The 25,039-nt window shown below is 32.3% G+C and overlaps 1 protein-coding gene across 1 annotated transcript; it reads left to right on the top strand.

Moving 5' to 3' along the window:
• Nucleotides 1-15,991: 15,991 nt before the first annotated feature.
• LOC149906670 (uncharacterized) lies at nucleotides 15,992-23,351 on the top strand. The gene is made up of 2 exons (XM_090104454.1): nucleotides 15,992-16,033; nucleotides 23,076-23,351. Exons 1-2 carry the CDS (start codon nucleotides 15,992-15,994, stop codon nucleotides 23,349-23,351), a joined length of 318 nt encoding a protein of 105 aa, XP_089960580.1.
• The last annotated feature ends 1,688 nt before the right edge of the window (nucleotides 23,352-25,039 follow it).

The following is a 25,039-nucleotide window of genomic DNA, read 5'->3' as shown; positions in this document are numbered from 1 at the left end:
CTATTTTTTTATAGTTTCCAATATAAGTAAAAGTGTAATTATTTGGAGAGGAATGTATCAAGATGCCCGATAAAAGAACTCTGTGCCAGACACGACTATTATCACTCGTTTTACAACAGATTTGGCTCACACTGGAAGCCGTTTAAAAAGCGATTTTCCGCCTCCGAGCACATGTCATTTTGTTAGATTTTGGCGTAGATTTGCTGATAAAAATTACTACTTGAATCGAGTTTAGATATTTTTAATATGGAAACGTTAAATTATTTATATTATGCCTAATTTAATTAATGATTTAGGCACAATTTTTTATCACATATAATTAAAATATAAACATATCTCAGAATTTGACTAACTTTCTAAGACATTGTCGTGTAACTGTGGTATTTACTTATACATTATTCATTCGTATTCAATAGAATTTAAACTCAAGAGTGAACGAAATACAAACTATTGTTGTACAACCGAGTAAATCTTTAAATAACGATGGATTGAAATGTTTACACAAGAATATTTAATCATAACCGAGTCGGTTGGATTTTTTTATTTTTATTCAGAGTGCTGTTCGCTGCGACAGCTTTAGTTTATTTATCTTTCCTTTTAACAATGGTTTGTAATATTATTCTATTTCTCTTTTCAGTCATTCATTTCGAGATTGATTGAATGAATCTGGTGCTGACTGCTGACAAAGCTGCAATGTAGGTAGTCGGTGTTTACTCTAGAGTTTTTATTACTTCAAGTAAGGCTTTTGTTGACCTAGAATTTTTGTTTTATCTCTAAATATAAAAATGAATCCCTATTTCACTTGTTCACGGCATCACGCGTGAACGTATTCCTTGAAGTACGATGATGGTTCTTATGGAGAGAAAACGTAAACATGTACCACGTGCGGATCCGGGGCGGACAGTTAGTTGAATATACCTACCAATGTCTATTTGATATATAAGTTTTCATAATTCTGAAATTGTAAAAGGTCTTACAATTTCACGTGAAACGTTCACGTATCAATTACATCAAGAAAGCCTCCCGCAGGCACTGACTCAATAGAATAATCTCGATTTCTTCATCTCCGAAAGTTCGAAAATGATACTTGATATCTTTCAGGCTAAAACATAAGACCAACGAGGGAAAGCATACTTCATTGGCGTGATGATTTCACGTAAAGTATAAAACGGTAACCAACAAGGGAAAAGCCCAGTTCTTCATGGGCGTGATAGTAGAATGTAAAGTATAAAGCGGCTAAATAAAATGGTACCTTTATTGGATCACTTCGTTGTTACGCCAGACTATCCGCCGGTGCATCCGTCCATCTATTCGCTTTTTTATTCACTACTTTTGAAACTTTTCATTATTCCCGGGTTCTATCGCTAGACTCATATTTCAAAAATTTTCACGTGTAATTATCGTTTATGTTCATAGGTACCTGCTACATGTTCCATTGAAACGATTGTACAATTTGAAGAATAATCATTTTAATTTATACGTAATAAATATTTATTTATTTTTATTTATGACAATTCATTGTACATATAACAGGAATTTAAAATAAATGAATACATAAAATTGGAAAGTGTACAATAGGCGGCCTTATTGTTTAAAAGCAATCTCTTCCAGGCAACCATAAAAAGAAAGGACATGTAAGACATTGGTAAATATTTCGAGTTCATAATCCGAACGCAAAATTTTCTTTCAAGCTTTTTTTTTGTATATGCAATTTGTGCGCATTAATGATATCAATAAAAGTCTAATTAATTATTTTAAAAAATGTGTTAATCAAGAAAATTAAAATGAGCGTAAAAAAAATAAAAACACTATTTTATTTCAGCCTAGCTATGAAACCTATAAACACGACAATACGGTTTACAACGAGCGTGATCACCCACCTCACTTCTGCCTATGACATTAAACATACTCGCATTAATATAAGTTTCACAATATTATCAAAACGTTTTAATTATGCCCTACATAATATGTACGTACACCTTGCATATTTTAGTCTATCTTCTAATGGCAGGTAATAAAATTTTATACTAAGACTGTAAGCAGTCGAACTATTACATACCGATTTTATTTTCATGTTCGCTAAAACCCAAAACGTTCGTGAGGTAAATTATTCATATTATATCCGAAATGCCAGTCCCTAATGAGTGCTTTCTGTGTTTTATTGCCCGATCGCGTATTAAGTTATAAAATTGAAGTTTAGTATTGTGATGGTATGCGATGGTGTTGAATTGAAATTTAATCCAGATTAAATGACTTGAAAATTTAATGAATGTTTATAAAGTTTGATGCAATTTTTTATTTCGTTTGGTTTTGGGTCATTAGCATTATAAGCATAATGTCGTATGTTTTGTTCAATTAAATTCCTATACAATAACTTTTGATGGAATTTAAAAAATCTTTTTTTGGTTCACTTACAAATTGAGTGCATTCGGTGGGGAGGAGAAATCGATTTATTCCGCTTGGAACGTATACTGAAGATCCTGTCAAAACATATTAACTCTGACAGTTTTATATCAATGTAACGGAAACCGTTAACATTGATAAAAATATCAAGGTCAGGGAAATGCGAAACAATCGAAAGTTGCGTGTTCGGCTAGCTCACGAACGCCTCCTGTCTGCTTCCCGCAGTGGTGGCACAAATATTATGGTAGGTAATATTTGGTAAACGGACGTGCAAAATCAGTGGAGGCATCATATTGTGGCGTGCACTTCGATCGTCAAGCAAGGCGCGGAGGAAACGTCAGAAAAATCGAATTTCCATGCCGGCAGTCGAGGTTGAGGCGGCGCGGCGCGAGCACCGCGCACACAGCGCCCGCGCGCGCCCTACTGCCCGTGCAGTCCACGACGCCGCGTCCCGCGAGCACAACCTTCCAAATTCAAAATTCGAACTGTCAAACTTCGAAAAAAGTTCTCAACGGCCAGTGCTCGGTTGAATTATTTTTAAAAGTGAGCTAATTAACAGATTATGGGTTTGGCAACGACCGCCCTTATCGCGGGTCAACTTTTCGACCGACTTTTTGTGTTGTTTCTATTAAAAGGTGACGTCATTGTTGAGGGTAATTTGTCAAATAAAAATAATATTGCGAATAATAATTGAATAAAGTTAATTGCACTGTCTCACACGTGTAAATATCAAGTATGTATCTACCTACGAATGAAGGACTTTGTAGATTACTTTCGATTATAAACTATTGATTTTATATAAGCGGATGTAGTTGTGGTTCTTAGACTTTTAATGTAAACAAGGTTTATTTTTAAATTATTATGTTCATTATATTTTCTTCAAGTATTTTGATTGTGTTTAATTACACATAATGAGTAATTAGTATCGATACGATGTGTAAAATAAATGATTCACATCAGTATATGATATGAATTTACGTATTTACCTACTTGTGAAATAATAGGTTTAAATTGTTATGTTACAATATCAAAAAATATAAACACTATTGTAGTATGTTTAATATATTTTGAATTCTTTGATTGGTTCAATATATAAAAATCTATTTAATTTATATTCTTATGTTTGAAACTAAAACTTTAAAATTGATACGAATAGGCATTGTATAATTTATTCATCGTTCAAAGAATTCAACTTATATTGAATACAAATAAAAACTTTGCAGCCATATTGAATTTCCTTAAAACTTTACTGAAAACAAGAACTAAGTTTCATAGATCAGATTTCAATGATTTTATTCAGTTATAATTTTTAAGGTTCAGTCAACTAATTATTTGTAAAGTAATATTCATGAAGGTTTATTATTATTTTTAAATAATTAGATTGACGTGTTCTTAGATTAAGTATTATTGTAATGATTCAGAGCAATAAAGTATTAATAAATAAATAAATAAATAATAATTTTAATATAAAATATTACTAGGTACATCGTAGGAATTGTGTGAAAACATTATATAGTTTTAAAGTATTGTATAATAATAAGATAGATGTAATAGATAAAAAATGTATACAGGCTCGTTATAAAATTGTTTTAAAGTTAATAACTTTCACGTGTTACCAGTTACGAAGTGTATAGACTATAAATAATTTTATTTGAAATAAGAATTATCCTTCTTTATTATTCTTCTATTGTCTGTGACAGAAGATTGTGAGGATTCTTGCAATATGGAATATCGTTTTGGATTTAAAAGTGTACCTTGGATTTCTTGAACCAGGTCAGTATCATTATTTTTCATTTATTTTAAATTAACCATCAGCAAGCTTATTATAAGCTTTTATAAAGTTCTGTCTTATTGTGTACGAAACAGATACTTTATGGTTGTTTCACTAATCAAACTTTATTTAGGGCCTAATATAGTTTGAGCTTTCTATTCAGAATGAGACTTGTTGTTATTACTTTTACTAGATATAGAACCCAGGAATTCTTGATCGTAATGCACATAATCCGTCACTGCACCTGAGTTACCCGTAGCATAAGAATAGAAAAGGTTTCCTAGAAAAAAAGCACCCTAAGTAAACATTCTGCTAGTATTACATGAAACGTATACAATTGAATCCATTTTGTAAACATTGTTATAAATTGTGTAAACTTTAGTACGGTAATTTATTTACAATTGTCGCTCTGGGTTAGCAATCTATCGATCAACGATGGCCAATTACTAACGATACTACGTTGTCTTAGTAGTTTTTATTTTCACTTTGAAACGTTTATTTAGTTGCCTATATTGAAATATAGAGTTTTACAATCCTAGCGATTAAGCTGGTAGGTAAATCGAGCAATAAAATGATAAAGTTGAGTTTGAATAAACACAATATCTCGATCTCTACACAATGTTTAACGTGTACAAGCAATTAGCTTTGTCTCCTCTTGAAGCATTAGATCGGTTTTCAGATCATTGCAATTAGTGTATATTAACGGAAATTTGAATATTTGTGTCTTATGCAAAGCCTCCTTTTAACCCTCTATTGGAATATTCGTCTTATCTTCTCTTAAATATTCTAGCAGATTTTCTAGATACAAATAGTATTACGCTTACCAAGAAGGGTGCTAAAAACAATATTTACAAAATGTTTCACATTCAATTGAAGTGATAAATTAAAACTCAACCAGCTTATCTGGATGCTATTTAATTCGAAGTGAACAATAATTTAATATCGCTTGTTTGTCAGGTTCGCATTAAATTTAATTGTGTTTCGGATAAAGCAAGCTATGCTTTGTCACATGTTTAATTTAGAGTTAATTTCATTGTTAACAGTCGCTCTGCTAAATGCAATAAGAAAAGTTTATTATGTCATGTCCGCAGTTTCACCCGCGTGGCTTTGCTCCTGTTGGTTATAGCGTGATGATATAAATCCTTCCTCGATGAATGGGCTATCTAACACCGAAATATTTTTTCAAATCGGACTAGTAGTTCCTGAGATTAGCGCGTTCACACAAACAAACTCTCTACTATATAATATTATTAGTATAGATTATTTACTTCACGTTTGTGGGCATTCTTCTTTTCGCGGTTTAACTTGATTATAAGCGCTATGAATGAGGTTTAAAACTTTCACAGGTAATAAATTCTTTTCATTAATTATAATGTCGACGGTTAAGTACCTAATTATGGAATCTAAATGTAGAGATGATAATTATAATAACAGCACGTTTATACGCAATTTTATTATTTACTTTATGTCACGATGTTTAGGATAACAATATCAAATTTAATATGACTATAAAATTAAAAAATATATATAGATAACGCACGTTATTGCTTATTTTAACACATCTTTTCAACATATTCATGATCACAATTCAATCGGAAATTTTTCCAACCCAATTTCATGTTGCAATACCGAACTGATTATTTACATTTCTATAAGTTTTATCGCCATCAAAATAATTCGGTTACCCTCGACATTAGCAAGGTCATGTGGCCACGTAATTTCTTAAGCCTAGGTTATTCCACCCTGCATATACCTAGTCATGCTAGATTGGATTACCATCGATTAGCAATTCCAAACGTCAAACGGTGAAGGTGAAATGTCCGGATTTAAATTAGCGAATCTTCTTAGACTGTATACCTAGCTTGGGCTTCAGTTCAGGTTGGTGGCAATGGCAATTCAAGTGTGTTAATTACGTGTCGGGCTAATTTTAGAAATATATATCTATATACCTCTATGTATTTATACTTAGTTACTAGCTTTCCCCTCGCGGCTTCGCCCCGGTAGTAAAGCAAAAGGATTTTTCTCTGTCCTTACATGAAGAAAAGACATACAGACAGACAGAGTCACTTTCATATTCATAATATTAGTTATCGTTATACCTTTAAACGCACAATTTATAAAGATATTATGTCGATGTTATATTAATGACACTATGAAAAAAAGGCAAGCACTAAATACCTAGTTAACTATCATTTAACATTTTCCTAACGTCAGTACCTAATAATTAATTGTCTGTTATGGAGTAATTAGAATAAAGGTTCTAGTCCATTATTTTTATTTATTGCGTCTGTGGTCTGTCAAATAAAAAGTTATTCTGTGATTTATAAAGCGGTGACATTGAGAAAATATAAATCATCGACGTTCCACGAAATACAGAAAATATTGTATTAAAACTCGTTTTAACATTAACTGTTATTATTTTTTATTTCGTTAGATATTTAAAGCGATGACTGTTGCAAAAATATCACAATCCTACGTTATATTGAAGTATTAACTTTGATTATTTACAGATAAAAATAAATAATTGTTATTGATTTTTTTAACAGCAATAACATTATAAATAAATCCTCGTGAAGGGGAAAAATACTTAACTAAACACTGCAATATGCAATATAATAAATTTGAGAAAATTGCGGCTATACACAATTTCATAATTAATAATAATGAGTGATAATAAATCAATCTTAAGGCTGCAGTCTAGCAAAATTGCGTTTTCAACAAGTTATTTGACAATTTTTTCCCGGCTAATGAAATGATAAACTGATTTTTTTTTTCTTGTTTATCAATTAGTGTTATATACGCAATGCGCGTGAATTTTTTCACATTTATAAAGTTACTTTATGTTACCTTAATCAGGCCTTCAAGATAAGTCTCTTTCCCCCAAAATCATTTCGAGCTAAGTTTGTGCACTCACTACGTTGCAACCGATTACAATTTACATAATCTGATCAGCGCATTATTATCCTTATATAGTCGTTATTAAAAACTGCTGAATACAATTGCCGAAAAACTTATGATTTTCTTAATTAGAGCGTTATAAATTCATTAAATTTCCCATTTTTTGCCTTACAAAATCGATTGATAAATACTGCTAAAAGTTATTTTTTCCATTAATTTATTCGAGTTGGTTGAAGACCAATGAGTATTAATCCTTTAAAAAAATTTTTTTTTGAATTTTGATAATTCTTTAAATATTAAAAAAATATTTAAAATAATAAGGAAAAATCCTAGCGAATTTCTTTAGTCGCGCTCCTTGTGCCGGAGCGTTCTGACGTGTGCTCTACGCTCGATTTTCCTTCATACCGAAGTGAAAGTTGCTCTACTTCATTAAATTTAATATTTTTGTTAATTGATTATTTTTATCTTAGTTTTGTGCAAATATTCGTATTTTTAAACATTTGATTTCGATATGGAAAATAAACGAAAACAATACGCGTGTAACTACTAGAAAAAAAATTATCTTCGAACATAAAGTTAATGAAACCAAATAGATTGCAAAGGTGATTGGCAACAATTTATTTATTTTACGGGGTGTCAGTAAAGGGATGTATATTTCTTTAAAACTAAAGTAAGCTCATAAATTTTCTTATAATATAATTTTTTTGAAGTTCCAAAAATGTTTATTTTTCGTTTGAGAAATACGAAATATAATATAAACTTGTACTGAGAACTTGAACTTCCCAAGTTCATCCGGGGAAATCCCCATACGGGGAAAATGATTTGTTTACTCCAAAATTGATCCGAGGTGTTTTAATTTTTTCTTCTAGTCATTTTCAACGTAGCGGCATGTTGTTTGATTATTAATTTTGTAACTTAAATACAGGATGTTGGTTTTATATTCTGATCTTACAGACGCGCTGACAAATTTAGTCCGCCATTTCTAGTTTAGTCTACCAACTCTAAGTACCAATATTAAAACGAATGGATTATCATCACATCATCAAAACTCAGATGTAATGGAAGATCACAATAACATAGAAAATTCAGTGGGTGTTGAGAACTAAACAAACAGAAGTAACAGAGACGCGAAGAATAAAAAAAGAGGACGAAAACGATAATTCGTTGATGCTTTCCCTTTTCGACGTATTGTTAGGGTACATCACCAATCTGCAAAAAACAAAACTGATGATTCCCAATTGCTGATTAAAAATGAAAAACAAATAATCGAAAACAGTGGTGAAAATTTGCTGATCACAATGAAACATCCTTCAGTGGTAGCAGATATACTCATTTCAAATGTATCGGTGAACAGCGTAAAGGAGAGGAGGACAGGAAAACATTATGAATGTGGATGGTGGATTGTATACAGGTTGTAATCGATAAGTATGTGCAGGCGATTATGACGTTATTATTGCAGGTATCAAAAAACTTAAAACTGATATCGAAATTACTTTACCTAATGAGCAAAATGACAATAATAACTTTTTAAAAGTATAACGAGAAATATCTAAAAAATTTACTTTATACACTCCCATATCAAAAAGGGAAAATGGGACTAGTAGAAGTTAAATGTCTAATTCCGGCAAAAGACATGAATGCGGAAGATGCGGTTAAAAAAAATTAAATATTTGAAATACAATGCAAAAAATAACACTTTTGTCATCGATAAGAATCATGACTATTTTTTCTAAATTCAGGGACAACTAAACGTTGCAGAAGCAGAAGTCTGCTTATTTGCTGTTTGGACTGGAGTGAATCATTCGTTAAAAATAGAATATATAAAAAAGTATGTAACGTTTAGGCAAAATAAAATGATGGACCATTATCAAGATTTTACATAAATTGCCTACTGTCAGAATTGATTGATTCGAGACTTCAGCATTCGATGCCCATCAAGGACCCATCCTATATCATTCAAGCGATTGAAAAAAAAGAGATAAATCCAGTGCAACCGATAAAGCATCAGAATGCTAGCAAAAGATTTATTAGGTTTATCAATATAAATCTATATATTACACATAATATAATAAATCTGTAGAAGACGCGAAGACTGACATCCGCGCGGACGGAGTCGCGGGCGGAAGCTAGTCAGAAATAAATATCTTTTGTTTTCATTTAACACAAACATTACATTTTTTTATTATATGCAAAATTTGTTTATCCGTTTTATTAGTTAACCTGAACAACTTTCACTAAGAAACTTAGGTCGAAAAAAATGTATAGAGTTCTGCATTTTGTATGGAAAGCTTATTTTTTTTTATATTTCGTCCAAATTTCTTTGTAAAAGTTGATCAGTTATATAAACATGAAGTTGAAGATATCAATAGAAAGTATTCGCAAATTTTGTGTACTGATAAAAAAAAAATCACCCGGTGTAATTTTCACGAAAATTGTTTCAAATTGTCATTTTTGGTACTTATTACGAATATTAAATTATGCATACGAATGATTTAATTTTTAAAAATTAAGTGGAGCAACTTTCCCTTAGTACATTTGTATTATTTACATATAAGATGACAGGATGCATTTGTTTGCACTACTAGACCAAGCCCTTAATCAGGTTTTTAACACCTACGATGTCAAAACGATGTCAAAATTAAAAGAGTAAAAGAATTATTAAATTTTATTCCAATCTCAAGCCGCTCTTTAAATTACTGCTTCGCTTTCAAATACGTCAATTAATTTATTATATTTGTTGAATTATGTTCGTTTTTATTGTAGTATATTTTTATTACGAATTTTTAAAGTCAACACTATAACTTTTACTTATATTTTATCTACATAAGAGACAGGAATAGTCAATATTTCTATACATATTATGCTCATCATTAAACAAGCAAGAAAACTTCCAAAATTACATACATCGACCCCAATAGTAGTTAACATAAAAACGGTATAGCATTGATTCCACAATGGAATATGAAAAAGCTATTGTATTCCTGATAAAGGTGTTTTCTTCACGTCTCTGATTGTGGGTTATTAAAATGACATTACTGCAAGGTGACGACTTATATTGTACTCACATTTCGGTGTTTATTGCCTCGTTGATGGATTCTATTGGAACTGCTATCGTGTGCTGTTAGATCAATATTTTGAAGCAACGATTGATATTAAATGATTCGTTTATGTTTTCAGATGGCCAAACATTTGATGTTTATTTAAGTTATACGAGAATACATGGCATATTAGTATTTTTAGATCGCTTTTTCAAATAAGTGAGTGATGATGAAATTGTATTTTTAATTTCATATATTATTGTAGTATTATAAGTAAATATTAGATGTTACAAATTCTTGAAGTTCGGTGAAAATTGTAAAATTATGGGCAATAATCTGCAAGTATCAATCCCATATAATTCTGATATCTAATTATCCACTAAAAATAGAAAAGTGATATATTAACGCTTTAGATTTTTTTAGAAAAGTGTGAATAAGTTACGTTTGTTCGCTAAATGAATACGTAGAGCTTTTTTATAAATAAATTGTTTATCAAAAATTGTAAATTTCCAACCAACTAAATAACTACGTTCAAAAAGTTTCACACAAGGAAGGGTTTTATAAAACCCCCATATCATAAGGGAAATATTCCGTAATTACTTCTGCATAACTTTTCGTTAGAATGTTACTTTGTTTAATTTTTTGACCTTAATTAAAATTCCTCATTTATAAAGCAGTGTATAGCAATGAGCGTATTTCTATTGAAGTGAGAATTTTTGTTATAAGTGGAAGAAGTCGGTGACCTTTTATTATTACGAAGTACACTTTAATTTAATTTGTACCTAAATTTAGGTTATAAGAAGTAAGAAAATTAGTAAGTAATTATATAGATAGTGAATGCTCCGAATAAAAAATAGATTTACTTTTGTGTGTGTTAAAAAACTATTTCATCATCACTCGCTTATTTGTGGGATGATAAGTGGGATTAAAAAACTTCTGATATCAAAACACGTATAGCGTGTGTGTCAAGCACACGTGTCCGAAGTGAAACTTCTTTGGCAGGATTCGTCGTGACGTGACGGTATTGCCATGAAACGACCTTGAAATTTTACGCTCAACGCGCCTAAAAAAGTTTCACTTCAAAAACAAAAGCTAAACAAGTTTAAACTGTATTTATTCAGATGCGATTCCATAACATCTTAAGCATACAACTTACAAACTGAACTCATATTTAAACAAAGACAATGCTATATGTAAATTATTCTAGCATATGAATACCTACTAGTTGCTGCTACAAACTTTCTGAATATTGATTCGATGCATAGGTACTAGTAACAGATCGTTGTTACTTTTGTCATGAAACAAAATATTTGTCGTGATTTGAAATTTTGTTTTGCGTGTGTCGTAGCGAAAGAGTTTAGTCACATACCTACTATGTATCCAACATATGTAAATATTTCTTAATGCGATAAAAATTATGGGCATTATACTCAAAATAAATTTATGGAACGAAACAATGGAAGTTATAGGAGAAAATAAAATGTCAGAAAAAGTAATGCTGGAAAAATTAAAACCCTCGAATATATCAATTCTATATTATACAATATATGTATGTACACTATATGTGTTGCATGTATATGTTCACAAAAACAAGTCCTCAATGAAAGTATTAAGTAACAATTAGATAAACTACATAACAAGAGAAACAAAATGCTACTATCACCCATCCAATGTAATTGACCCCATTCCCATTTACAAGGGAAACACACATTAACAAAAACGAATGCACATTCTTCTTTGTCTAATATCTACTGTATCACTTAGTCAGGTCAGTTCATTTGCCTGCCTCTATCATAAAAATGAATTTCTTATAAGAAAGTATCATTCCAGTTGTAAAATACAATTTAGAACTTTAATATAACGTTTCCATTGTGAACTTAAAAATGGCATTGAAAAGGCTTAGTGGGGTATATTTAACTATAGCGAACTTGGGCATTCTCTGAAAAGAGTTTAAATTTTTATAGCGGACTTCGCTTCTTTCAGAATCTTAATAATAGGATCACAATAATTTATTCAACAAACAGTTTTGTAAAAAATATAATATGTACCTTATAATTTGAAGTAAAAATGTTGTTTAAATATAGCTATGGCACTATGTTTTTATACATTTCCTTCTATCTCAGTTACTAATTGCAAATTTAAATATGCATTTACCTCACCAACATTTCACAATCGATATTTTTAATCCTTAATGCGGTTGAAACTTTGAAGAACTGTTTATATTATCTTCTTTAGAAATAAAATGTATAAACCATCTCAATTATTAACCATACCGCAAGGAAATATATATTATATTTAGCATAGTGTGAGTACACTATACTCATTCATTGATATCCCCTCACCTCAACCCAGTATACAACGGAACAGCTAGTAGCTACTCTAACACTTCTATACATACGAAAAATACTTGACACACGAGAAGATAAGACCATTATAGCCGGGCATTATCTAAAAATCTTTATAAAGTCACTTAAAAGCCCTCGTCGAGGCTACAGATTTATTATCGAACTATGCAATCGGAGAGTAGATGCTTCAGATGGAAGCTGAAAGGTGATGAATAAGACCTTCTGAAAAACGCTTGAAAAAACCTGACTTGCCAACACAAGGGTTTTCGAGGCTTTGTGATACCTACAAAACAAGATGGTGCTCCAATGAAGGCCATTCTTTAAATATACCAGTTTATACTGTTATTTTGTTTATTATTCATTTTTAATATTTATTACAATATGATAAATATATTTATTTCGTTATGTAATATAACATTTTTTACATGTACTATACAACAATTATATAAGTATAGTCAACTTTTCATTTTGTTGATAAGTCATCAGGTTAATAAACTATAAAATATTTTATACGATGATATGAAGTTGATAAGAAAATCTTCTACAATTTTAATATCGTTATCGTTGTTCAATGCTCTCGAATCGTAGCTCGTGTAGCACATCGTAGCAGTTCGTAGCGTTGCTACGCCACTGAATTATATATTGTACAGTATGGGTTTAATTCAAACGGTTGCATTATGTAGTGCTAATAATTGATTTACTGGAAATCTATTTAAATATTATAATTGGATCGGAACTTAATTTATACTCGAAGGAGTAATTTTCTTCATAGCTTTACACATTAATAGTTAGGACATACGGTTGATGTTGTGTGCAGGCTAAAAAATATTATGTATGTAAATTTCCGGTATATACATAATATTCATACTTTAAAAGTTTTCCAAAAATATAATTAGTTATTTCCAAACATAATATCAAACACACTTTTTATTTAGCTATTAATTTCATAACCTACGTTCGGACGTATTCCATATTCGGATATGGACGATGAATATAACCTATTGCACAATATACTCAATGTGGAATTTCTCAGATTTTTTTTATATTTAAACATTGACAAATTACATGAAACTAAGTTAAATGCGGTATTTATATTTTCCTTTGTATTTACACTTTCAGTTATCGGTCAATCACAGCATTCCTTGAACTCAAGTATGTCACGAAAGTACTAAGTTCATATTAATTTCCATTTATTAAGAATGTGGCAACATTTAAACATATTTTGTCGCTTATGATTTTATTACAGATAGATAAGACGACTTTCTACTGAAAGTACCAATGATGTATTATGTAATTTAATATCTTAAGAAAAATCCTTTATGACTATTTATTTATATACGCATTATATTATAACTAAATTATAATATTATACTTTGGAAACACTACTTCAAAACTCTTTTTAAAATAATTTTTAATGAGTTAATACAAAATACAATTAGCACGATCTATGACGTCATCACTCCAGGAATTGCTCATTTTCTATTTTATATTAAGACCATAATCTCATAGTTCTTAATAAACAATTCACATAGGCGTAGTTACTTAAGTAATGACGTTAATTTAGATTAGCGCAGGCCGGCGTGAGCGCAACATTATTTATTCCATTTAACTTTACCGTTTTACATATTGGGGTGGGCTCCATTCATACGACTCGGCCTTGGCCGTGATGTAGTTAAACCTTTTTGCTCATAAATATTGTTATTAAGTTATACCGAGATCTCTATACACTTGAAAATGTTTACCATGAACCATTAAGGTATATCTAATGTACTGATAAAATGTTTAAAACATTAAAAAAGAACGTGTGTGCCGAGTACACGTGTCAGAAGTGAAACTGCTTTAATATTCAAATATACCAAAATCGTCGCCTTACTTCATGACGTGACGGTATTGCCATGACGCGACCTTAAAATTTTACTCTTGCACGCTTGAATAAGTTTCACTTCAAAACTTATTGCATAATGACGAAAACTGTGTAATATTTTTGTCAGCTAATTTCCTAATCAACTATTCATCTGCATATTACGGAAAACAAAATAACAAACAAGACTATTATAATCATTATTTCAAACAATAGATGAATGGTAGTCCCCTAAAATTTATAAGCATTATAAATAAATAAAATTTATTTCATAATGATAAATGCATTGAACTAGTGCAACAAGAAAACATTAATGTCTGCAATTACTCTATTCACAATTTCAGCATTTAAAAATTATTAAGCACAAAAAACGGGGAGAGTTTTAAACATGAATTTTGTGGAATTAATTTATCTAATGGTAACATTTCGTGCTGTAGCGTGTAGTTTTGGCACGATATGTTTACCGAATATTGATCTAATATAATTACGTTATGAGCTAATTACTCATTTGCCCGTTCATAACGGTTGCATTAATTTAGCACCACAAATTTTATGTGTAATTTAGCCATTAATTTATGATAATACTATTCTACCGAGCTTTTACCATATTACATAATGTTTAATTGTTTAACATTAGGCAATAGGCCCATTATAAAATCCAACAAACAGTATTTAATTATTTAAATACTGTAAACTACTTACTACAGTAAATGTAGTTAATTATTTTTTGATGTTCTCAATCCTTGTAGGATTAGGATAGGAAGATTACTTTTAATTTATCAGGAAAAACAAAAGCATAAAACAAAAATATTTTAACTATGGAAGAGCGCACGAAAGTATTTTGTATTTTTAATCTAAAGTGAAGCAATGCCTAATATTAATAATCGAAATATAAAAAGAGAAACATTGCGCATTGTGCAGGTTTGCCAATATTTTTGTAATTACTATAGATTAAACCGTAGTTTCTCTTTTATAATTCAAACTATGTACGTCTATTGTTATAAATATTATTTCACAATGAATCGATAGTTAACAGTTGATTCACATCGTACTTTATATGAACAAATTTTCATATTTTGCCAGATCATTCTGGGGTAGCGTTTCATTTGTTGCCTTCTATGAGCTTATTTGCGTGTTGATGAGTCGGCAAAAATGATAAACACATTTAAACATATAAAAGTCAAGGCGTTTCGATACAGAGAGGTGTACGAACGACATTATACATACTTAATATTATTCTGTTAATATTATAATGTTTTTATTTCAATTTGAATATTTACATACATATGGATATAGAATGGTTTATGAAAAGCATTCTTTTCGACCTAGCTCAGTTGATTTTATTCTTTTAATGAATGCGAGGATCAAATTCTAAATTTACTAATACCATAATACCAACTACATATTTTATAAACTATAAAAAATTGCATCATCTATATGCTGTTCGTGTAGGCCAAGGAGCAATCTAGCTCTGGGCCACTGCTTGACAGTCTTTCGTAGGACACCTGTATATATTAATTACTCGTATCTCTAGATAATTATGTTCACACAATTTACCCAATAGTTGTTAATACAACCATCGTTAGTTGTAGGTGGGTAGCGCGGATGCGGCGAAGCGGTGTGAGGCACTCGCGCGGCCGCCGGCGCGCCGGGTGAGCGAGCGCGCCCGCGGTGCATGTACGCGGCGGCGGGCGGCGCGTCGCTCGCGGGCCGAAAGGTACGTACTACCAGTATACTTACTTTCTTAATATCCTAAGGCCCCTAGCTGGGGTAATGGGCGTCAACAGTACTCCGCCATGCGTGTCGATTTTGGGCAGCTACTACCAGTATAGCTTTGTATACACTGGTATATGTACTACCAGTATAGTATTATAATATCTGTGGTACTAGCAAATAGAATTATTATTTAAGCGTAGAGTGAACGGGTACTAGGGAAGCGCGTACGATCTTAGGCCAAATCTTAGCTTTCCATCAGGCAAGATTGTGGTCAAGAATAAAAAAAATATATATTACAAAAAAATTGCAACCCAACTGCTTACTTTGTAGTTCTAGTTATAATTCTACACTCAATGTACATTTTTTTTGTTCAGTTCGTTCATTCTGTCGCAGTCAGGTGGGTAATAAGCGTAGATTTACCATTCGTAATCAGCCCAAAATCGTTCCCTGCAATGACATAAGTATATTGTTTTAACAAGAATTATTTAAAAAAAAACTGACTTTGTAGTTTTACCTCATACTATGCTCGATGTTGAAAAGATATTTTTTGAGTTTACTTGTGTCGCAGTCGGGTAATTATTAAAATTTCGTCGTTCATAATCAGCACGGACTCGTTCTCTGCAGGGATTTAGGCCTATGATTTGTGCTTTTACTGGTATGAATAAATGAATGAATTTTATCTCTGTAGTGATGAAATAATCTCGCTAATTTGAGGAATAAAATATGTTTAACATTTGCACAATCGAGGATGAGGTACTAGTATTAGTTGAGAGGATTCCGTATTATAAGTTGTAGCCACTGTAACTCTAATGAAACGACAGGAATCCCTATAGAGCAGAGTTAGCAACAATTTCAACATGATTGGCATAGTAATGCGAGTAGAAAGTACTCTGTATAAAATTGGCATTAACAGTTTTTCATAGTTTTGAAAAATCGTAGACTAATAAAATTACTTAATTAATAATGCGAAAGGCAAAAGCAAAGCGTAAAACTATTAATTTGTATTTATTAATAGCTTAGTTTTTTTTTTTTTTTTTTTTTTTTTTTTAATAATGATTGGAACACTCCTAGTAAGCAAATAAAATGCTTGTGTCAGGAGGTTCCGCTCTTCCTTAACACTAGATTACAGAAACAGAAATAATACAATATGAATGAATACAATGCAAAAATATAAAAGAAAAGAAAGAATTCAATAAAATCTCTGTGTGTGTATGTATGTGTATGTGTGTGTGTATGTGTACGTGTGTGTGTGTGTGTGTGTGTGTGTGTGTGTGTGTGTGTGCGTGTGTGTGTGTGTGTGTGTGTGTGTGTGTGACAGCACGTTTATTTTTTATATTGGAGCAAAGCTTCGGTATCTGAGTAGCTTAAAGGTTTCAACCATTCCGTTAATACTTTTTTACATTTTTTATTGAGCAATTTACCTACATTTAATTTTTTATTTATTTTATTGTACAAGTTTGAAGATTGAGCAGCGAATTGTGATTTAGCAAAGGATGTTTTAGTATGCGGAATTTTAATAATATCATTTCTTCTATCAAAATCTAGCGAAGGATTAAATAGCAAGTTTTTGTGAGTTTTTAAGACAGAGTTTAAAATATACAATTTTCTAACAGACAAGAGACCGCAATGTTTATATAAATCTTCTGTAGGAAATCTAGTTGGTTTATGGAACATGACCTTCAATAAGCATCGCTGGCCCCTCTCAAGAGATATTATTTTAGTTTTATTGGCACCACCCCATATTGATATACAATAGGTGAGTATAGATTGAGCCAGAGCAAAATATACTTGATTTAATAGTTTTACTGTAGCCACATCACGCAGTAATTTAAAAACCCATATAAGTTTGCGGAGCCTTCCGTTAACAAAATCAATTTGATCATGCCACGAAAGCCTGTCGTCGATAACGACTCCCAGATACTTAACGGAACGTAATCGCTCAAGGATATCGCATTTGCAGCTCGTTGAGTTTCCTGTACATTCCTGGTGTATTTTTAAAGTTAGGCTACTTTTTGGTTGAGATCTCTTATTTAATGAAAAACATACGTAATTGGTCTTTTTAACATTCAATGTCAAGAGATTTGTTTTTAACCATTTGGCTACTCCCAAAAGTCCTTTTTCAGCAGAATTAAAAACTGTCTCCCAACATGAACCTGTAAAAACTATGGCAGTGTCGTCAGCATATGAGAAGACTTGACCTCCTTCAATATTTAGATTTAATAAACTATCAATATAAATTAAAAACAGCGTTGGACCCAATACGCTTCCTTGTGGAACTCCAAATGTTATGTCTGAATAATTACTTGTTAGATTTTGAATTTTAACACTTTGGCTACGGCCTAGTAGGTAGCTCTTAAAAAGTTTAAGTGGAGTCCCTCTGATACCTATATTTTCAAGTTTGTTTATAAGGGTGGGTAAAGAGACGGTATCAAATGCCTTTTTAAGGTCTAAAAAGACAGATAAACACTTTTTACCATGATCAAGTTGTTTAGAGACTAATGTTGTAAGTGAATCAATGGCATTTTCGGTTGAGACCCCTTTCCTGAAACCAAATTGTCTAGGTGATAAAAGTTTGAATTTAGTGAGATAATTTATTAGACGAGTGTTTATTAATTTTTCAATTACTTTTGAGATTGCAGATAAAACAGAAATGGGCCTATAATTGTTGACATCGTCTCTCGCACCACCCTTATAAATAGGTGTTACTAAAGATCTTTTAAGCATGTCGGGAAATGAGCCAGTTTTAAAACAAAGGTTTGCAAGATGACTAATTATAGGTGAAATTATATTTTTGGAAATTTTTAGAAATTTTGTTGGAATATTGTCCCAACCAGGCGCACTCTCCGACTTTAATCTCGAGATGATACTCTCAACTTCCGCTGGGTTTGTATCTAATAGTACAAAGGAAGACGAGTGACGATTTTGAACGGTGAAATTTGAATTGTTATGTAGCATAATCTGTGGCTCATTATTAATTATATTGTTTGCTAGATTTTTCCCTATGGTCGCAAAATAGTCATTGATGTATTCGACTGCTTCATTTGCGGTTGGTTTAATTTTAAGTAAGTGATCGTTAGTAGATTTATTATTTTTAATGTAAGTTATATTTTTTATTGTGTTCCAAAGTGCTTTAGGATTATTTTTGTTCAGAGACAGCTGTTTTATGTCATATTTACGTTTTAGTTTTTTAATTAACTTGTTACAGAAATTGCGATATCTAATATACGAAATTTTTAAAATTTCATCATAAGGAGCCGATTTTGATTTAGCTTGCAATTTATTTCTGTTCTTAATACATCGCAGAATTCCAGGTGTTATCCAGGGTTTGATGCAGCGCTTTGATCTTGGTACATGTTTAATTATTTTACTCTCAGTCAGTGAATGCCTTATCTGCGTAGTTAGTTTTTCTATAATAATGTCCGGATTTTCGCTTAACAAAAGTACAGATAGATTTTTTTCTAATAATTTTGTATATGCCGTATCGTAATCAGTAAACTCGAAAGTAGCTCGATTAGACTTATTATTATAATTATTTGATTTTAAGGAACGTAGTGCTAGAAATGTACAACAGTGGTCGGTTATAGTAGTTGTAAAAATAGCAATGTTAGCAGTGTACTTCTTGTTATTAAACTTAATCATAAAGTGATCCAAGCAACTATTTTCTCTAGTCGGGAGATTATGACCAGGTACTATACCATGCATTGCAAGCATATTCAAATATTTTTCTCTATTATTAGTATCATATGAGATTTCATTTTGCTTGGATATCAAATTTATATTTATGTCTCCAGTTATAATTATATTCTCAGATGTAATCGTGTCTAAGTAAGAGTCTAATGAGTTTATGAAATCAGATGCGTTTGTTTTGGAGGGTGATCGATATATACCTAAAATAGTAGTATTTAAAATGTTGATTTGGATACATGATGCATGAATTAATTTAATTTCCTGGATGATAGGCTTAAGACTGTCTTTAACATAGACCACGACTCCGTCATTTTGATTAAGGTGATTAGTGGATTCGAAACAGGTGTACTGATTTAGTTGTGGAATGTTCTTGTGAATATTTAAGCGGCATTCAGTCAATACCAAAATATCAGCATTAAAATTGAGATTAGATAGGTTAACTAGTAAATCGTCGAAATTAGAATAAATACTTCGAATATTTTGTGAAATTATTGTCACGTCCTTTTTATTAATTTGAAAATGATTTTCTAATTCATGCATATCGCATTTGACCGAAAGTGTTATATTAGTTTTGTCGATGTCATTTATTGTTTGTAAATAGTTATCCATAACCAGTTGAAGTATACAGTTTTTGTTTTAGATAATTCGTGATAGCTTTTATATAGCAACTAAGCACCTTAGGTTTAAGAGATATGTGTTTTACAGCAGATATATTGTAAATAATTTGACGGTAATTAATGAATTTAAAGTGTTTTGTTTGGAATGGTATTATGACTCGAGAGGTCGTACTGTTTGGTTGTGATTCATATATTATAATACTTTGAGGGTAATTGTGAGAGATGTGTGAGTGTGTGATTGAGTACAAAAATTTTTTCAATGATTTTATAAAAAAAGAATAACTTAATACTATACTTAAAATTGTGGAGTTAATTTTAGAACTATAAAATACTGGAACGATTCTTCGGTAGTGGTTGCTTATTGATAGTCATTTATCCTTCACTAAATCTTGTACTTGTGCCTCAGACTTTATCAAGATGATTGAAGATGTGTCATTTTTACGAATGTACACTTTTCCATATGCAGTCCAGCAATATTTGTACAGTTTTTGTTTAACTAAGTCTCGAGCTAGGAAATATAGGCGAGCTCCCTTAGCTGTTAGTTGGTTTGAAATGTATATGGGTGTATCTTCAAAAGTACGAAATCCTAAGTGCCTTGCACATAACTTGTTTTTAGTTTTAAAATTGTATTCCTTGCACATCTTAAGAATGTCGTTTTTTAAGATCGTTGAAGAAGTTTCAACCACAATAGGCATATTCTTTGCATCCTGCTTCTTGCCGCGTACTCTGTATATATCTTTTATATCAGATTTATTTAAATCACACCCAATCGTTTTGGAGAGGCACATAACCATGTCTACTAAATCAAGTTTTGTTTCATTTGGTTTTGACGGAACATTTTTTAATTCGAAATTGGGCTTTCTATTTTCTTGTTGTAGATTTTCAATTTTGTCTTCCAAACTAATTATGTATTTATGGTCTTCCTTTATTTTATCTTCTAACTTTTCGATCTTATTTTTCATCTCCTCGTTTTGGGCGGTCAAAAAAGCAAGGGCATTTTCAATGTTAATGTTTGTCTGTTTTATTTCTGTTAGCGCTGTGGTGTTATTTTCAAATCCTTGCTTTTGCGCTTTGAAGACAGATTCTATCATATGCTTCATCTCTTCTCTTAAATCTGATAAGTCAATTTCTTCCGTTACCCGTTTTCTCTTATTGCGCTTAGCGACAAAGTTTGGTGGTGTATTACCAGCGGGAATTTCTGAGTCCGAAAATGACTTATCTCCTGAGACGTCCATGATTATTAAAACAGATATGCAAATAGATATATGGATGTATCAATATATCCCAAAACGCTTATAATTCGTATTAGTGAAAAATAGCACTTTCTATAGCGAAATGTAAACTGGCTCTTACACTATTTTCAGGCTCCTGTGCTATAATCCAACGAGGTAATAATCATCTATCCAATCAGGCACACATTAGGATGCGCAAGCGCACCATTCGTGCTGTTAGGAGGCGTGGCTTAGCACTGTCTTAGCACGTTAATTATGATTCGCTAATTGCAATTAAACAGGGGGCGTGTCCTTTAAGCAATTGGCTAATTAGCAGGCAATAACAAATGAGTTCGCTGAAGAATACTTTAGGAGAGGGCAATGACGTGTTCTCTTGCCTTTTGTTATAGTACTAGGAGCACAGAGTTAGTGGCTGGTTCGGATGTTGATTGGTTAATCGTCAAGCTTGAGAAGGATGGACAATGGACATAATATTATGCAGGTGACTCACGTGAAGCTTGGTGGGGTAGCTCGGCAAGCTTATGCGTGATTTTACGCGAACCTCCTTGAATTTATGCGTTCCTATTATTTGCACTGATTTTATACTGATTTAAATTGAATTTAAATTAAAATAAATGAAGAATACGTGAAACGTCCGTTTGCTTTTGCGTCCAAGGGGGAAGAGGAAATAAGTAGGTTTCGATATTCCTCACTATCTAACATAGAATAGTAGATATATTTTGAACGTAGTATTTATTTTTTAACAACAGTAAATGCAATGACAACAAAGTTTAATAACGAATGTCGCGTCAATTCCAGGTGGAAAACATAAAACAGTTGATGACTTACATGTAGCCTGCGTTGTTATTGTTTCGCTACAGAAAATGTAATTTTATAAAATAAACAATTATTATGTTATTGTTTTCATGTTACAGTTGATTACCTACATCATAAACTCATGTTTACCAATATGTGCTAAAATAAAATCCAGCATTTGCGATTATGCTGTCTTTACTTGATTATATAGAAGAACTAGAGGACATAAATCACATAAGGAAATATAATTTTCATCATCAGCCCATATTTGTTCCCTCTGAATTATTCTGGACACACTGACAGAGGCCTACTATCTGAGTTTAGGTCATGATTCACAACTAAAGTGCGGGCTAGCTAACACGACAAGCCAAACTTTTAGACAGGCTAATTTCCACACATTTTTATCCTTTACTAGTTAGTACAAATATGATGTGAAATAAAACATAAATACTCATCTAGTCATCAATCTCCGACATGTTTTAATGTGTTGAATAATTTTTGTGTCTGAAAATATTGAGCGACATAGGCTACTTTCCATCCCGACTAATTATCCCATTCTCATAGAACTTTTCTCTGCCCATGCAGGCGAAGGTGCGGGTAACAGCTAGATATTTATAAAATTGACTGGTGTCTTATTAACTTATTAGTGTGGTACAATGGTCCAAATGTATTAATATCTACTTGATAAAGCTCTAAATGTGTCCTGCCACAGGCGCGCCAACACGGGCGTCACCCAGCGCCGCCGAGCCCGCGTCCGCGCAGCCCGATCCACCCCGCGCCGACCGGCGTACGCGCCTACTCCTGCCAGCACTGGGAGTCCCGCCTCCTCGCGCCCCCGCCGCGGCCTCTCTCCGAGCCCTCGCCTCACTCGCCTCACTCGCCACACTCGCACTCGCCATGCGACCTCGTCGAGGTACAGCCTACTGTATGTATAAAGCATGTAAGTGTTAGATCGGTGTCGCTACTGTTGTGCGGTTGGCTTGGCTGAGGGAATCACAATCAATCTGTAATTATAGGATTAACTATAGAGTTTCTTGCCCATTTCTCGGTAGATATTTAGAATGGGTGGTAGGTTAAAACTGACTATTCATAAATGCTATTCTAATCATTTATGAATGGTTTATATGTATAAAAAATGTTGTGTGGTTTTATGAAACCACGGTAAAAGTGAAACTGTTCGAACGGTTCCGAACACTGCTTTGTGTAGCGCATGTCGCGTGACGGTTGGCTGCCGAGTAGGTATACGTACTCGGCAGCCGCGATACACGCGACATGCGCTACATAGACCAAAAAGTTTGAGACGATGTAATAAAAGTTTCACTTTAAAAAGATAAACAAGTACATGCAACATTGTCGTAGGTAAAATATCTGTTGACTGTCGGTATTTTAAGAGCATACTAGTACAAATGGTTTTAAGTTATTTGAAACAGTCAACTCGGCATAACTCCTAATTTGCCTGTATGTTAGGACTCACGCGTAGCACATTACTATTATGCGTGTAGCACGAGTAGCAGTGTATAGGAATGTGCTACGAAGTACTAAAAAATGGCTACAGCTATTTTCAACTATTTTTCCGCCCGTGCCTACGCCCAAGTTGTAGGAAAGTTAACAAATTATATACTAAAACCTTCCTCGAGAATCATTCTATCTATAAAAAACTGTACGCGTTGCTTCTTAATCCATCAGTCCTCGGAATCACAGACACAATAGAAAATCTATTGTGTCGCGCCCCGATCGGGCCTTACGGTGGTCAATGGGTTAAATATTTAGGGACACATAGGGACAGACAGACAGCAGGAAGATAATTGTTTTATACTATATAGTGATATTAGATAAAAACTGTTATTATATTATAGTGCCCAGAAGGAACTATAAGAATAACAATTTCATCAAATTCACTTAGCCAAGTTTTACCGCACAATATAATAATATTTTTTGCAGCTTACCGTGTCCCTAGCTGCAGACTATGAATAATTGTCGGTGTCGCTTGTGTTGGTGCAATTACGTTTATGCCTGTAAGTTGACAATATTTTAGATAATATTTACAGGTACTATAATATGTGGAAATGATTTATATGACAATTTAATATAACGATGCTAAAATAGTATAAAGCAAATACAATCGTGTATAGCTTTGAAAAGTCGGATTATTTTAGGTAAGAAGGCCAGGGCATGAGTTAGATGTCAGTGTTGTTACTTAAGTACCATTAAATGTATGCTTTATGTTATGTACGCAGAGAAATGTATAGTTTTAAGTTAGACTAAGGTGTCTCGCGGCACTTGACCTGACTTCATGACGTGCGGAGTTACTCCGTAGGTGCTGGTCCATTTTCTAAGGATTAATTAATATTCGTACGCTTTATATGTTCATAGAAAAATATTCATGTTAATGAACTAGGTACTATTACGAAAATAGTAACTGGGTCATGTTATTTTAATCAATGTAATGTAGAGCTTTTAAGTCATTGTATGCATAGCATATGCATGATTTTCGTGTGAGACAGTGCAATTAATAACGTGGTCGATGTTACATACCTAAAACGAATTCCTACCTTTAGCTTGAAACGGTTTAACGTAAGTACAAATACAAATATGTCTGGAAAAGTGTTAATATGTGAAGTGCAAAAAGTGGGCCGGCCATGAAAGAGCGACACATTGTGAAGAATTTTCGGTGGC

Source organism: Colias eurytheme, chromosome 8, assembly GCF_061535395.1.
Source record: "Colias eurytheme isolate Ceu_HAF_F1 chromosome 8, ilColEury1 Martin Lab GWU primary, whole genome shotgun sequence".
Lineage (NCBI taxonomy): Eukaryota > Metazoa > Arthropoda > Insecta > Lepidoptera > Pieridae > Colias > Colias eurytheme.
The sequence above is the reverse complement of the archived record's forward strand: the minus strand, read 5'-3'. Positions and strand labels throughout refer to the sequence as shown.